Below are 16,307 nucleotides of genomic sequence, written 5' to 3'. Positions count from 1 at the left end.
CTCACCCCCTACCTTATTAACAACCCTAGGAAAAGTAACATATTATATTATTTACTTAGGGTAAGGAAACACATTGCCAGGTTTTTATACTAGTGAGAAGGGAAAGGGCATGTAAGCATTGCGTACCTGAATTGAGGGAAATTAAAAGATGGGGCACCCAGGAGAACACAAGGAGTGGCAGAAAGGGAAGTCTAGGAGTGCCCAAGGTAAGCCCTGCCCACTATATTTAAAACATTTTTTCAGGACAGATCAGATTTTCTAAACTACTTGGAGATTTCTGCCCCCCCCCCAACTGTTTTTTAATAACTCTATTTTGTAGTACTATTCAAGAAAAATTGAAAACATCTCCAAGTAGTTTAGAAAATCTGATCTGTTAAACCAAATAGTCTTTAATGTCCTTTCCAGCTTTAATTTTCCATAATAAAAATAGCAGCTATTCAAAGATACAACCATTTACTTAGAGCTGCTAAGTGTTCGAAGTGCCATCCCCTTCCCCTCTCTCTCTCTCTCTCTTTCTGTCTCTCTTTGTCTCTCTCTCTCTGTCTCTGTCTCTCCATATATATAATACACCTATATACACACAAGCAAACATATAGAATTATGTATTATATAATTTTAAAACTTCTTTGAAATGAGCTACATATATATGATCACATTCTGTCTTTATATATGTATATATATATAAAACTTCCTTGAAATGAGCTACATATATATGATCACATTCTCTCTTTATATATATATATATATATATATATATATATATAAAACTTCCTTGAAATGAGTTGCATGTATATGATCACATCTCTCTCCCTCTTTCATATATAAATTTATATGTGTGAGGTTCATTTCAAAGAATTTACATATATGTAAATTATGTGTACACATAATTTATATACATTTATATACATAAATTATGTATTCACACAGAGAAAGAATATGATCGTATGTATGTGTGATTCATTTCAAAGAAGTTTTAAAATTTTCACTAATAGTCATTTTTCACATTTGATTTATTGTCTTCCCAACCCCTCCAAAGCCCTACCCCCATGACACCCCCACCCCCTTGATACTCCACACCATAATAGCTATTTCCCAGCCAGCTTCAAGGAGATAGTCTGACCCTGATGAGCCAGACAGACAAATGCTTATTTCAGCAAAGCAATTAAAAATACAAAGTTGGGTTTATCAGAGTTAGCCTTACAAGCCTAGAGGCTTAATGGATTTAAGGAAATCAGGAGTGTTGTAAAAAGGATAATCGAGGGAGAGATCAAGGCACATGAAAATAGAGAATAATTGAAGATTTTATTGTAATGCAGCAAAAGCCAACCAGCAGTGATACAAATTGAAAACAAAATTGGTCAAGAAAAAGCCAAAACTCTGAATATAGACCTTATCATGCAAAATCGTGGTGTGACTCTTCTAAAGATATTGTATCACATGTAAAGATTTCCTGTTTTGAAGACAAAAGGTTGGTGTTTAGCATGTAAATACTATGTTAAATGAAGACTCTAGAGTCTTCTAGAATTTGTTTCGTGAAATCTTAAATGATTTAAAATTAGAATGATATGCATTTGCTTGCCCTTACCTGATTTGAAGAGATTATATGATTTCTATCCTCTAAAATATCACTTTGCATATGCAATGAATTCTGTAAGTTAATAAAACCTTCTTCAATTTTGCATCTGGTGGAAAGTTTTAAATTGTCTCCTGTATTTATTACATAAATTAAACCAACAAGAGTCTATTTTATTTCACGATGAAAATCAGACTTCACTAATTGAAAATAATTGGGTTGTAGAAAGAAAGGCCTAACTGAATTAGTTTAAAAAAACCAACTTATTGTTTGGTTTAAAAAAAACACAACAACACAAAGGTTAATTACTGCCACCTTCACTAAATTCACCCTTACATGTTTCCATACCTCATTGAGGCATGGAAATGACTCAGTGTTCACAAAGAGTGTGTCAGTGGGTCACAAGCTCTGGCAAGTACTAACACACTAAGTTCTAACAAAATAGAGATTTCTTTGGGCTTGCCTAATTTAATAGATGAGTAATTTATAACTATACATATTTGTATATAGTTAAAATAATAAACTTATTTAAAAGTTTACAGTTAGAGGTAGGTTAAACATACCCTGTGTAATTTTGGCTAATTTACTTAATAAACCCTGTTTCCATAGATAATACAAAGGTAGGCTGTAGCCCAGTCCAAATTAGAGGGCTTTAAGTTAATATGATTTTACTGTATATGTCAAAAATAGACCTTATGGACTTTCAGTGATCAACACCTTTAATAAGATAAAAAGGTTTATCATTCCCTCTTTACAATTGTGTCACTGCTGAAATTTCTCCTATGGCAGCATTTAGACTTATCTGATCTGCTTAACTTTTCCATAAAGTACATGAAAACTTTGTATGGGCACCATACTGAAGTCTGGAGCAAAAGGTCTGAGGATTAATTTATTTTTTTTTTGTTGTTTTTTTTTTTGCTTTTTGGAGGGGGGAGGGCGGGACAATTGGGGTTAAGTGACTTGCCCAAGGTCCCAAGGCTAGTAAGTGTTAAGAGTCTGAGGCTGGATTTGAACTCAGGTCCTCCTGACTTCAGGGCCGGTGTTTTATTCATTGTGCCACCTAGCTGCCCCTGAGGATTAATTTATAGAATCCTTTTACTGGCATCTCATGGGAATGGTTGATGGAAAATCTTCAATCATTAACTTAATAAATAGAAACATTTTTTGATGGATCCCATTTTGTTGGAGGAGCCTCCTTTCTGAGGAGCAACCCTATCACTAAGGAAGCACATAGATAAGTTCTCAGTTGTTATGACAACCACATTATTAAACATTTCATGACCTCCACTTTCCCTGACTAATTATTGCCCAGCCTATACCCTTGCCATATTTTTATAGCATTCACTAAAAATTTGTCTTGGTGCCAGGTCTATGAATCAATTTATAGTGTATTTAAAATTACCTCACAATAACCCTGGGGGGTACTATTATTATCATCCCCATTTTACAGATGGGGAAACTGAGACTGAGGAAATTTTAAGTGGCTTAGATTTGAATAGCCAGAAAGTATCCAAAGACTGGATTTGAATTTATGACTTCATGGTTCCAAGTCCATTCCTCCAATATCCATAATACTGTGTGTTGTAATAGTATTTTTTAAAAATACTAGAAAACCACACCTATATAGATCTTAATCTTTTGTTTTTTTCTTAGCCTCTAAAAAAACATAATAAACACTCCTTTATCCACTACCACACCTAACTGTCCCCATATGAAGTCTACATTACGAAAATGATGTCCTCTTTAGTCTACATTTGCATCTTATAATAATACTTGCCCACCAACTTTCATAGCTACTGGTTCAGTCTTAGGACAAGCACTTTTTTCATTTCCATAGACCCCTAACCCATACTCTTTCCATGAACACCCCTTCTCACACAGACTTTGACTTCTTTAACTGTAGTAACAATTTTAGGTCAAAACAGTTTGGTTAGAAACAATAGCAAAAGGCTGAACAACATAGGAGGAAATCACATTTGAACCACACCTCCCTGTTTGTTTTTCAGTTTTGGAGTAGGGAGGAAAGTCAGAGAACAACCAGGAAACTATGTGAAGTACTTATTTAAAGAAAAGTCACTGAACTCAAGTTGTTATAAAAATTGATCTAGGAATTCAGGGAAATGAACAGAAAATACTGTGGATTTGTTGAAATTTACAGTGTCAGCTGTTGTGAGAATCAGGGCTTCTGTCCCATATCTAGGACCTTTTGAAGGAAAGTATAAGGAAGATGCTAAGATTCATGCTTCCTGTTAGCATGGTTCAAAAGTTGACAGGAATGGAGGAAAGAGAACAAAAATTGCAATGCCTATCCCTAGCTTATTTTTTCAATTAATAAGTTTTTAACCTTAAATGTGAAAGGTAAAGCCTTTATTTTTTCTTTTTTAGAAAATTATATGTGTAAAGAATTAGCATAAATCTGCTTTGAATTTCCCAGCTTTTTTAGAAAGTAAAATAGTTTGAGGATATATACTCATGTTCAGTTGTGTGATGTGGAAGGAAAAGATTGTCTTTAAGTTATGTGATTCAAACTAAAAAACTGACTGAACCTCATTCTAATTTTTAATTGATGTTATCACAAATACACCATGGGACTTTTATCACAGGTTGGAAGCTTTGAAATGAAACCATAGGTGAAAGAAACCCAATAATGAACATATCAACTTGAAGCAATTTTTGGAAGATGTTATAAATTGACCCCCAACCTCCTCCCCATTTCCCCTCCCCCCATTTCTTTCCATCTTTTAACTGTTCTGAAGGAAACTACAACAAAATAGAAACTATATCGTTTTGATCCTTTAGGGGTGAGTCTTAAAGAAGCCAAATCTGAATGTACTGTCTAGTTTGTAATACAAACAGTAAGATATTGAGTAATGACATAGTGACATTTGTTGGAACAGAATATTTTACAAGCAAATGACCAAAGTCACTGAGAGTGCCATTTTTAGGAGGGATAAATGGGTGTCAATTATTTTGGTATTCCTTTATATCAAGTTTTGTGTCTTCTCTTTCTTAGCTGAGGAATATAATTCAATTACACTGAAAGCTCCACCAAGTTCTGACATAATACATCAGGTAAGGAAAATACTTTAAACTATATTTTTTGAAACATTGTCTACTCTTATGATGGCTTCAAGTTTTTGTCTCAATTGAGGAGGTTTTGGGGGTTTTTTCCTCCCCTTTGACCTCCTTTAAACATAATTGCGAGCTAAATGCAGAAATGGTAAATTAGTTAAATATAAGAGAAAACAGAAATGAACACTTGGAAGAACCAATAAAGGAATTAAAGAGTAAAAATTCCTGAAGCAAAATAAGCTCAATTATATTAGAAGGTACATTTAAACTAATAAAAAATTTTATGGCAATTTTTATCAGAAGTGATGAACAAACTGAAAACAGTCTAAATAAAATTTAGTGGAATTTTGATTTTGGATTTTTAAATAGTCTTTTTTATTTTTTCCGATTCCATGTAAAGACAATTTTTAACATTCGTTTTTTTAAAAATTGAATTCTAAATTTTCTTCCTCCTTCTTTCTTCCCTCCCTCTTCCCTAAAGCAGTAAACAATTTGATATAGATTATATATGTATAATTATGTAAAATATATTGGAATTGTGATTTTGGAATGAGTTATTGTATTGCATCCCAGTAAAACCAGCCATCTCTATAATTTGCCTTTCTTCTAATCATTGTCATAATTTTTTATTCATAATCCTGACTTTGAAATGCATGTCTGTCTACCTGATGAGGGTAAATGATTTATGCTCTATAAGGTAGAAATGATGGTTGCTTTCATTCATTTTCCACTTGGTGTTATGGGAAAGGAAAAGTATAGTGGCATTTTGTCTGTTTTTGGTCTAGTAAAAATCGTTGCGATTATTTACAGTAGGAACCAGAGTTTCACTATGATTAATAAAATAACTAGATGGTGCATGAAGAATTAAAAGCCAAGGACAGCAATAGAGAAAATTAAAGATAATTTAAGGGTTATTTTTTTTTAAATTAGTGGGCCCACTAAAATACTGGGTAGCTTGTTGGCCTCAGAATCTGGAGAACCAGAGCTCCACTTTCACCTCTGACACAGACTGGCCGCATGACCCTGGACAAAACATTTCATTTCTCTGTGCCTACAGGCATCTCTCTTAAGATGATCATTTGTAGAACTAGTACTTGTCTGAATTGGTAGGAGTTTCTTAACCAAGAGTTCCCCCAACAGTTGAGATCTTGAGTCCAGGCACAGAGGAGAAAAAGTGTGCTATTAGTGTAGAGTTAAAGGAAGCTCAAGTAAGACGTATTTAATGGCAAGAATTAATTTCTTTTGTAAATCAGAATACCATTGGGGCAAACATTTCAAAATGTTCATTTTGAGGAAAAAATCTGATACTCAGAAGTTTGTAACCCAGAAAATGAGATTTTAAAGTTATTTTCTTGCTTGTTATATCATTCTATGAAGAATCGGATCTCAGGGAGAGTCTGTCTTTTTAGTGTAGTTTGTTTTTCAAAGAAACATCTACATTTGTTATCAAACAAGGAAGCAAAATCTCAGGTTGAGGTTTTGGTTTTTGTTGCTGGTTTTGGTTCTTTTTGCATTGGTTGCACATGACTTGACTTATATAACTTTTTACCATAAACCACTCTTTGTTATTTTGTTGTTCAATTGTTTTTCGGTCATGTTCTAAGTCATGACCACATCTGGGGCTTTCTTGGCAAAGGTACTGGAGTGATTTTCCATTTCTTTCTCCAGCTCATTTTAGAGATAAGGAAACTGAGGCAAAGAGGGTTAGGTGACTTGTCCAGGGCCACACAGCTAGAAAGTGTCTGAGGCTGGATTTGAACTCACAAAGAGGAGTCTTCCTGCCCTTAGACCTAGCACTCTATCCTTTGCACCACCTAATTGCCCTCTATTGGGCAGTAAATACTTTTTTATTTTCAAAAGTTCTTAAAAAGTCCTAGAATTTCAATTTGGTGGAAATGTTTTATGAAATGAAACAATTCTTCTGTATTATAACCTTGTAAAATGGGGAGAAATTAATTGGTTTAGAGATGGTTCACATTGGTCTCTTAGCACCTCATCACATTTTTAGTGTTGTCCATTTCACTAACTTAAAACTCATTAGCAAAATTGTGCAATGACTAGCATGTGCTAAAACTATATTTAGAGTATTAAATATTTCCAGAAGCATGTCTAGCCTCAAGGTATGCTGGTTCTGTCCTGCACCTTCCATAAACATGAAGTAAATTTTTAACAAGACAAATTTGTAGGTTTGTTTAGTCTTGCTTTTAAAAATTAGTCTGTAATAAATCTTTTATTATTAAATTGTGATATTCTCAGGCAGGTAAGCACCTTGGTAATAAAATGAAACTGTACATTAGTTGTGGAATAGGACATTGTATCCCACTTACAATTAAAACCTACTGCAGTCAATGCTCTCTATCCTCTGGAATATTCAGACCACATCTCTTTATCTATGTGGCCTTTTCTCCTCTTTTTTTAAAAACTTTCCCTGTCTGTGTAAAAAGAACAACTTAAGATGGCATAAAAAGGGAAAATAAATCATTTTTAAAAAACTTCGTCCAGTGCCGTTGTCTCAAATTTATGGCCTTTTACTCTAATCAAGCTCTCAATAACCAAGTGTCAGGCACTGTGATAGATATTGGGATCCAAAAAAACCAAAACAAAATTAATCAGTCCCTGTCCTTAAGGAGTTGACATTCTATTTGCAAAGTAAAGTGTTTTGTAAACCTTAACACACTATAAAAATGTGAGTTATTGTTTTTATTTTTAAAATGTAGACTAGTAAGGAAGCTCACCTCACTGGGAAAGTTTGGCCTAAGCCAAGGGGTAGTTTTGATAATATACAAACTTTAAATTTTATATTTGTTGTTATTGAGTTATCCAGTCGGGTCTGACTGTGACCTTGTGGACCATATTGTCCATGGGTTTTCTTGGCAAAGATATTGGAGTGTTTTGCCATTTCCTTCTCCAATGGATTAAGGCAAACAGAGGTTAAGTGACTTGCCTAGCATCTAACAACTAATAAGTATGTGAGGCTGGATTTGAACTCAGGTCTTCTTGTCTCTAGGACCAGTACTTTATCCACTGAGCCTCCTAAATGTTAGGTAGCATCCAAAAAAGTTGGCACTCTACCTTTCTTGAATTTAGCTTCATAACAGAGGAATGGATTTAAGTTGTTGCTTAATAAATATTATTAATTCAGATTAAATTTGAAGGAAAATTTCAAACTGATAGGTGGGGAATTCTGTTCCAAGTTAAAGAAAACTGAGCTCACTCTCAGCTTCAGTACTTCCCAACCATGTGACTATAGGCAGGCCAACTCTATGAGCTTCAATTTCCTCATCTACAAAATAGGGAAAACAATGTTAGAAGCACCTACCTCCCCAGAGTTTGTTATAGGGATCCAGTGAAGTAATGTATCACCTGTGATCATTATTGAGAGGCTATATGACTTTTTTGGATATTGGCTTGTCCTTGAAATCAGAAAGATGTGTTCTTCAGATATACATTAGCTGTATGACCTTGGTCAAGTCACTTTTTTTCTTAGCTCACCCAGGCAAATCTCTTAATACTGTTAAGTTACAGGTCAGTTTCTGACCTGCATCAGTGGAAGTGATTTTCAACCTGGGAGCTCCCTATCTGGATAAAATTCAAGGTCTTAGACAACAGTGACCCATATCATTATTACCATTATTAATAAAGTAAAAGTTTTCAAAGTATAGACTCTTTTAATAGTCTCTTCAGATCCCATCTCCCAAAATGTAATTGTTCAACATGTTTTTGCTTCAAACTATAAAAATTACTAAATGACAATATGAGAGAATAAAAACATCTATCTTTGTCCTTTACATGAAGTCTTCTAACTCTCATGTCCTACTCCATCAGAATACCTTGGCCTGGAATCAGTGTGCCTTTTTAGGAACTGAAAACTTAATACTTAAGCTCTTCAAAGATCTTTTATCCTGGAGGTTTTCTCTCCATTGTACAGATCAGAACTTCTTCAAACCTTATGTAAAGAGCGTTTGTAAGTTTCTGTGGCTGAAATAAATCTTGAACTGATAGCCAACCTTCAGGAGATTTGAATTTAGGCTAGATTAGACAGGGGACAGACATATAGTTTATTATGGGACCAATACTTGAAACTTTTCCAACTTAGTGGCACTTGCAAGAATCATAGTTCTATGCTCTGCCATCAAAACCTTTGAAAATCCAGGGTCAGGGGCGGCCAGGTGGCTCAGCGAGTAAGAGCACCGGCCCCAGTGTTGGGATGACCTGGGGATCGAATCCGGGCTCAGACACTCAGCACCACACCCAGAAATAACTGGCCATGTAACCTTGAGCAAGTTACTTAATCCCAATTGCTTAAAAAAAAAAAAAGAAAGAAAAGTTGGCAAACCCTATGAGGAATAAATAAGTTTTAGGGGCGGCCAGGTGACTCAGCAAGTAAGAGCACCGGCTCCAGTGTTGGGATGACCTGAATCAAATCTGACCTCAGATACTCAGCACCACACCCAGAAATAACTGGCCGTGTAACCTTGAGCAAGTTACTTAACCCCGATTGCTTTAAAAAAAAAAAAAAAGAAAATCCAGGGTCATTTCCACACTACAAAAAAGGCATACAAGTATGATGTTAGAAGGATTGGTATCATAAGTTGAAAAATGAAAATTCACTGACAGAGTTTGGAAGGGACTTCAGAAGTCATTTAGTTCAGCCTGTGTCTAAATAGGGATTACTCTATAACAGAGGTTCTTAACACTTTCTTTGCCACACCTATGGTCCTTTTCTCAGAATAATGTGTGAAATGCGTAATGTAAAATACATGGGATTACAGAGGAAATCAATTATATTGAAATACAGTTATCAAAGTAGAAAAAAACAATAACAATACAGATTAAGATGCACTACAACAATCCCGAAAAGAGATTATAATGCAAGCGTTGCTTGAGAACCCCTGTTGAAAAAGGAATTCACTACCTGTTGCAGCAACCTATTCCACCTTTAGACAGGTCTAATTGTAGAAGGTTTTTCCTAAAAATCAAGCTAAATTCCATCTCTTTGCAACTTCTACCCATTGCTACTAGCTTTGTCATCTAAAACCAAGCAGGACAAATAAAACCTTTTTTATATCAGTGTTTTCAAATATTTGAAGGTAACCATCACATTCCCCCTTAAAAATCCTTTTTTTCTACAAAATAATTGTCTCCTTTTCCTTCCACTGATCTTCCTATGGCGTGGTCCCCAGTTCCTTTACCATCCACAATACCCTCCTCTGCACCCATTCAGGTTTATCAACAACTTTCCTCTAAAGTGATTTCCAGGGCCAGACACATATTCCAGATATGGCCTTGCCAGGGCAGAGCACACACAGCAGGACTGTTAATTCTAGACATTAGAATTCTATGGAGGTTGCTTTTGGGTTTTTTGGCTGCCATGTAAAATTGTTGACTCATATTGAGTGTACAGTCTACTTTGGATGTATCATGCCTTGTTCAACTGGTATTTGCGCAGTTGAGACTTTGAACCTAATTAAAAGAGCTTTCATCTACCCTTAAAAATCTTACCTATGCTTTGTTTGATCTGTCTTGTCCAGAAGGATATAATGAGAAATTGTCAGTGGTTTTTATCAAAATCCAGATATGTTATGACTTTGGCATCCCTACTAGCTACCAATTTATTAACCTTCTCAAAAAAGCAAATCATGTTTGTGTGGAGTAACCTGATTTTGACTGGGTCTTACCTAAGTCACGTCAAGGCAACACAGATTTGTTGAACACCTACAATGTGCCAGGCTCTGTACTAAGCAAGGAAAGATAAAAACAGTCCCTATCCTCAAAGAGCTTATAGTCTAATGGGGGAGACAGCACGCAAACAACTATGTACAAATAAGATGCACACACATATGTACATGTATGTATATATACAAATGCATACACACGTACATATAGATATCTCTCTATGTGTGCATATAATATATATATATATATATATATATATAATAAATTGGAGATAATCTCAGAGCAAAGGCATTAGCATTACAGGGAATGGGGAAAGTCTTCTTGTAGAAGGTAATCTTTTAGCTGGGGCTTAAAGGAAGTTTGGGAAGCCAGGGTCTAAGGTGAGGAGGGAGAGCATTCCAGGTGTGAGGAACATTCAATGAAAATGCACTGAGATTGAGTGTCATGTGTGAGGATAAACAAGGAGATCACAGTCACTATATTATCCAATACATGAAAGGGAGTAAAATGTAAAAAGCTTAGAAAGGTTAGAAGGGACTGGGTATAACCTTTTTTTTTTCTAATACTAATAAACCACTTGCTTTATAAGATGTTTTAGAATTTTTCCAGGAAAAACAGATCAAACAGTTGTCCATCATTGGCATGGCTTTGAATGGAAGACTAGGTTATAAAAGTTAAGGATACTGAAGAGTTGATGGCAAGCCATCCCATCTGAATTTTGCCTCAGATACAGCTGTGTGACTTCAGGCAAGTAGTTTAGTCAATCAGCAAGCTTGTATTGTATCTACTAAGTGCTAGGTTCTAGGAATGCAGAGACAAAAATGAAACAGTCCCTGGCCTCAAGGAACTTATAACCACTGGGGGAGATAACATGTACATGAATAAGTATATATAACAATAAATTCAGGATAAATTTGGAGAGGGACAGAATCTAGGGGATGAAGAAGGTGGTGCCTGAGCAGAGTTTGGGAGTGTGGAGGTGAGGGGAAACAGTTGTGGACCAGACCTCTCATTTCTGTAGATCTGTACCTGTTCTATAATCTGGTCTTAAAAATTGCCTAAGGCACTGAAAGGTTAAATGTCTGGATCACACGAGGAACATGTGTCAGAGGTGGGTTTTTAACTCTTATCTTCCTGACTAAGAGAATAACTCTTTACACATCTAAGATGCTTCTCTTGAGCATAGTTTGTTTTTTTTTTAAGCAATTGGGGTTAAGTAACTTGCTCAAGGTTACACGGCCAGTTATTTCTGGGTATGATGCTAAGTGTCTGAGCCCAGATTTGATCCCTAGGTCATCCTGACACTAGGGCCGGTGCTCTTACTCACTGAGCCACCTGGCTGCCCCCTGTGGAGCATAGTTTTGATGAAAATAAGAGGCTCTAGGATGTGGAGGTCAGGAGGCAGGGCATAAGAGGCATGAGATTCAGGCAGTGCAAAGGTTTGGAGACTTAATTGTCTCAGTTTCATGGTTTCCTCTAGCTCTTTTCAGCTGCTTGTCAGTGAAAATGGAGGAGGTGGAGAGTGGGAATAATCTACAGTTGGAGTTTGGAAAGGCTTGAACATTGATGAGAGCAGAGGGAGGGTAATAAGAAACTCAAAAGCAGAGGACTCAGAGAGTTGAACTGTAGGGATGAATTTGGAAATGGAGGAAAAGGAAGTTAGACCAAGGATATTAGTGAGAATTAGAGGTCTTAGTTGGGGAAAAGAATAGGTTTGGTAGAGATAAAGCAGGATGGCAGAATTAAAAGAAGTTAGGATATGATAAAGGGATTTTGGAGTTTTTGATCATTGAAGTGGAACACTTGTGAGTGATAGTGCAATCAAGAATGTGACCACCCTTGTGTATGGCTAAGGAGGAATGGAGGACCAAGCTATAGAAACTGAAGAGGCTATGGAAGTTGAATTTGGAGGACAGAGTATTCAAGGGGACCTCAACATATATATTCAAGTTCCCTCAAATGAGAGCAGGAGTTAGGGTAGAGAGGAAGATTCTGAGCTAGGTACTGAACTTTTTTTTTCTTTTAAATGGTATTTTATATTTTTTCCAGTTACATGTAAAGACAATTTTTAACATTCATTTTTAATAAAATTTTGAGTTGATACTGAACTTCTTGAAAAAATAATTGACCTCTCTGATTGCTGTTTCCTCACCTGTAAAATGGGGATAAGGATAGCACTTGCCTTGAAGAATCATTGTGAGGATCAAATGTAAAACACTTTATAAACCTTAAAACCCAACATAAATGTCAGCTGTTATTCTCCATGATTTAAAAATAATCTCTAAAAAAGGATATCAATAGATTCTTTCACTGTCATTGGATGTAGCTTCTCTGGGCTTAGTAACTTGAACTCATTGTGGGGAACTAAATGCTTATATAATCATCCCCTCAATTATCTTGGGTTTCAGTTCTCTTAAGTACTCTTATTATAAACTCTCCAGTCTGATGATTGTTATTCTTAAAAGAAAGAATAGAGGTAAATGATAAATAAGTTCTGACTTTTCTTCATCATTTATTAAATTTTTCCTGTTCACTGTCAGTAATATTCTTATACCTTCTTTGATGTACCTTCAATACCTATCCTAGCTGAGTAAAACTCTTTTTGTCTTACTTAGCATTCATTGCTCATTCTAGCTTTATGGATCCTGCCAGACAAACCTATTTTTTTTCTGATTATACATTTCCTGGAATATATCTTGTATAACAGTCATCATTGGTAATGTACTGCAGCTTACTTACTCACCATTTGTCATTACACTAACCTTTGGCTCACCTATAATTTTCATTCTTTGGAATTTGTGGTGTTCTGTGATTTGTAGGAATATAACATCACTAAGAAAATATTAGTGTTAAAGAGATGAATCATTTTCAAAGAATAGTTTTAAATCATTAAAAATGCTATATGTTTCATCAGATTCACTCTACCTTCTTTAGTTAGTATGTGACTGTGAAGATATGCTCTGCTATACAGTATCATTTGCTACCGCCTTCTTGTTTATTTCACACATACTTATAAAGTATGTTTTTAACATACGTTTTAAAAAGTAAGCATAAATTCATGGTATTATATGGGAAGAGGAAAGTCAAGCGCCTGCTGCTGTCATCACTCACCAGAGGGAAGATGTAAGATCTGGAGGAGAAGTTGGCAGATGAGAAGAAGGTGCAAATACCAGCAAAATTCAAAATTCATCATTCATGCCCCAACCCAGAGAATTTAATGAAGTATTTAATAACATTTGGTTATAGCTTAATAATGATAATTTCAGGAAAGGAGTAACTCATGCATTTGTAAAGTATAATGTGAACCATTTTACTCCAGGGAAAATTAGAAATTTTAAAGAATAGGTATTAATAACAGATGGGTAGCTAGGTGGTACAGTAGATAGAGTGCCAGACCTGGAGTTGGAAAGACATCTTCATGAGTTCAAATCTGGCCTCAAATACTTTCATTCTAGTTGTGTGACCCTGGAAAAGTCACTCAGCTTGCCTCAGTTCCTCATCTGTAAAATGAGCTAGAGAAGGAAATGGCAAACCACTCCCGTATCCATGCCAAGAAAACCCCAAATGAGATCACAAAGAGTTGGACACTGAAATGAGTGAAGAACAAAAGCTTGGTTAGAGCATGAGGTTTAGCCAATCAGTCTTTGCTTCTCGTTTCTGTTCTCTTGTGTTCCAAGATGGTTGTAAATCACATTGGTTGAAAGGCTTTTATTTCTTAAAATGAAAAGAGGTGAATCCTCTGGTTTTTGGTTAAGAAAAAATTAAAGTGTATGAAAGCTATCCTTACTTGCAGTGACCCAATATCGATGTCTTTTGTGTAGATAATTTTTTTTCATCAGATTCTTTTCAATGGGATCTTTAATGGTCATTTCTAGTTTACCGTATTTAATTGTATGTGTTGCTCAAAAAAAAAAAAAAGCCTCCCTTTCCCTCTCCCCTTCCGTGTCTGTGAGATTGAATTTAATGGGGAAGTACTTTCTGTATTACTTATGTTTAAACCTTTTAAGATAATAATTTAGCTAACTTAGTGTTTAACTAAACATTTTTTTTAATGAGGTCAAGATCTAATGTTTGAGATTTTGAAATTAAACAAATGTACTTACCTCAGAACTTCATTTAATATCTTCTTTCTTGTGACAATTAATCATTTGATGGATACAATCTACCCTCAAGTTAATTTTTTTATCATACAACCACAAATGCAGATAATAAGGCAAAGTATAATACAAGATTTCCCCAAAGTCTGGGTGCCATTTTAAGCTACTAAAGTTTAAAAGTTTTAAAACTATAGTTTTAACCTATATCTATAACTTCATATTTGCAACTATGTCTCTCTTTTCTTTTTTCTTGGACTGAAATGTACTAAAAGTAAGTATGACATTAAAATGCAGATTTCCCAGTTATTTAAAAGTCACCAGACAGTTAAAAAAAATTGGGCATAGGGGTTGTTAGTTGTTGTTGTCCTCTTAATCACATTTTTTGAAAATAACAATATTCCTGATTTTTCCCTGTTTGTTTGTAATGTATGTTCTTTTCTCTTTTTGAGATCTTGAAAATTGATTTCTCATTTCTCCCAAAATTGTTTTGCCTCCAGAATGGATTTCTCCTACCTGTTTTTATCCTGGTCCAATCTGTCCTCCTACTACATCTTCTTTTTCCCACTTAATAGTATTTTATTTCTTCCAATTACATGTAAAGATAGTTTTCAACATTAATTTTTATAAGATTTTGAGTTCCAAATTTTTCACACCCCCCCTCCGTCTCTCCTCTCCTCCCCAAGGCAGCAAGCAATCTGATACAGGTTATATATGTACAATCATGTTAAACATATTTCTGCATTAGTCATGTTGTAAAAGAAGAACCATAACAAAAGAGAAAAACCATGAGAAAGAAAAAAAAACCAAAAAGTGAAAATAGCATGCTTCAATCTTCATTCATACCCCATAGTTCTTTCTCTGGATATGGATAGCATTTTTTATCATAAGTCTTTTGGAATTATCTTGGATTGTTGTATTCCTGAGAAAAGGTAAGTCTGTCATAGTTGATCATCAAAAAATGTTGCTTTTACTGTGAACAATGTTCTCCTGGTTCTGCTCACTTCCTTCAGCATCAGTTCATATAAGTCTTTTCAGGTTTTTCTGAAATCTACCTGCTCATCATTTCTTATAGAATAATAATATTCTGTTACATTTATATGCCAAACCCTGTTCAGCCATTCCCTAACTGATGGACATATCCTCAATTTCAAATTCTTCGCTACCACAAAAAGAGCTGCTATAAAAATTTTTGTACATGAGAGTCCTTTTCCCTTTTTTATGCTCTCTTTGGGATATAGACCCAGTAATGGTATTGCTGGATCAAAGGGTATGCACAGTTTTATAGCCCTTTGGGCATAGTTCCATATTCCTCTCCAGAATGGTTGAATCAGTTCACAACTCCACCAACAATGCATTAGTGTTCCCAATTTTCCCACATGTTCTCCAACATTTATCATTTTCCTTTCTGTAATATTAGTCAATCTGATGGGTTTGAGGTAGTACCTCAGAGTTGTTTTGATTTCCATTTCTCTAATCAATAGTGATTTAGAGCATTTTTTCATATGACTATCAACAGCTTTAATTTCTTCATCCAAAAATTGCCTGTTCATATCCTTTTAACATTTCTCAATTGGGGAATGACTTGCATTCTTATAAATTTGACTCAGTTCTCTATTTATTTTAGAAATGAAGCTTTTATCAGTAGTACTGGGTGTAAACGACATCTTCTTAAAATGCTATATTCACTTCCTCATTTACACATAGTCATGGATTAAGTGAATCAATTGCCATAAACATGATGGCAAATCTGTTCTATTTCCTCTGTTTGTTATCCTCTTTCAGATTCATCTTCCCATGGTCTTAGGTGATTGGGTTTAGTTGGGTCTCATTCCAAAATTTCTGCACGTACCTTTTCCCTTCCTCTGCTTTTTGCTATTCTCTGAGATGAT

At 35.1% G+C, this 16,307-nt stretch overlaps 1 protein-coding gene across 1 annotated transcript in view; it reads left to right on the top strand.

Annotated features, from left to right (window-relative positions):
• The window catches only part of EDARADD (EDAR associated via death domain), a 95,998-nt gene that overhangs the window by 39,321 nt on the left and 40,370 nt on the right, over window positions 1–16,307 (top strand). Inside the window, 1 exon segment of the mRNA XM_069064498.1 lies at window positions 4,587–4,645. Coding sequence (XP_068920599.1) covers window positions 4,587–4,645 — 59 coding nt within the window.

Source organism: Petaurus breviceps, unplaced genomic scaffold (assembly GCF_028583685.1).
Source record: "Petaurus breviceps papuanus isolate PSGF00001 unplaced genomic scaffold, PetGlider_PUasm1.0 90633, whole genome shotgun sequence".
In the NCBI taxonomy this organism is placed as follows: Eukaryota; Metazoa; Chordata; class Mammalia; order Diprotodontia; family Petauridae; genus Petaurus; species Petaurus breviceps.
This window is presented reverse-complemented; position numbering and strand designations above follow the sequence as displayed.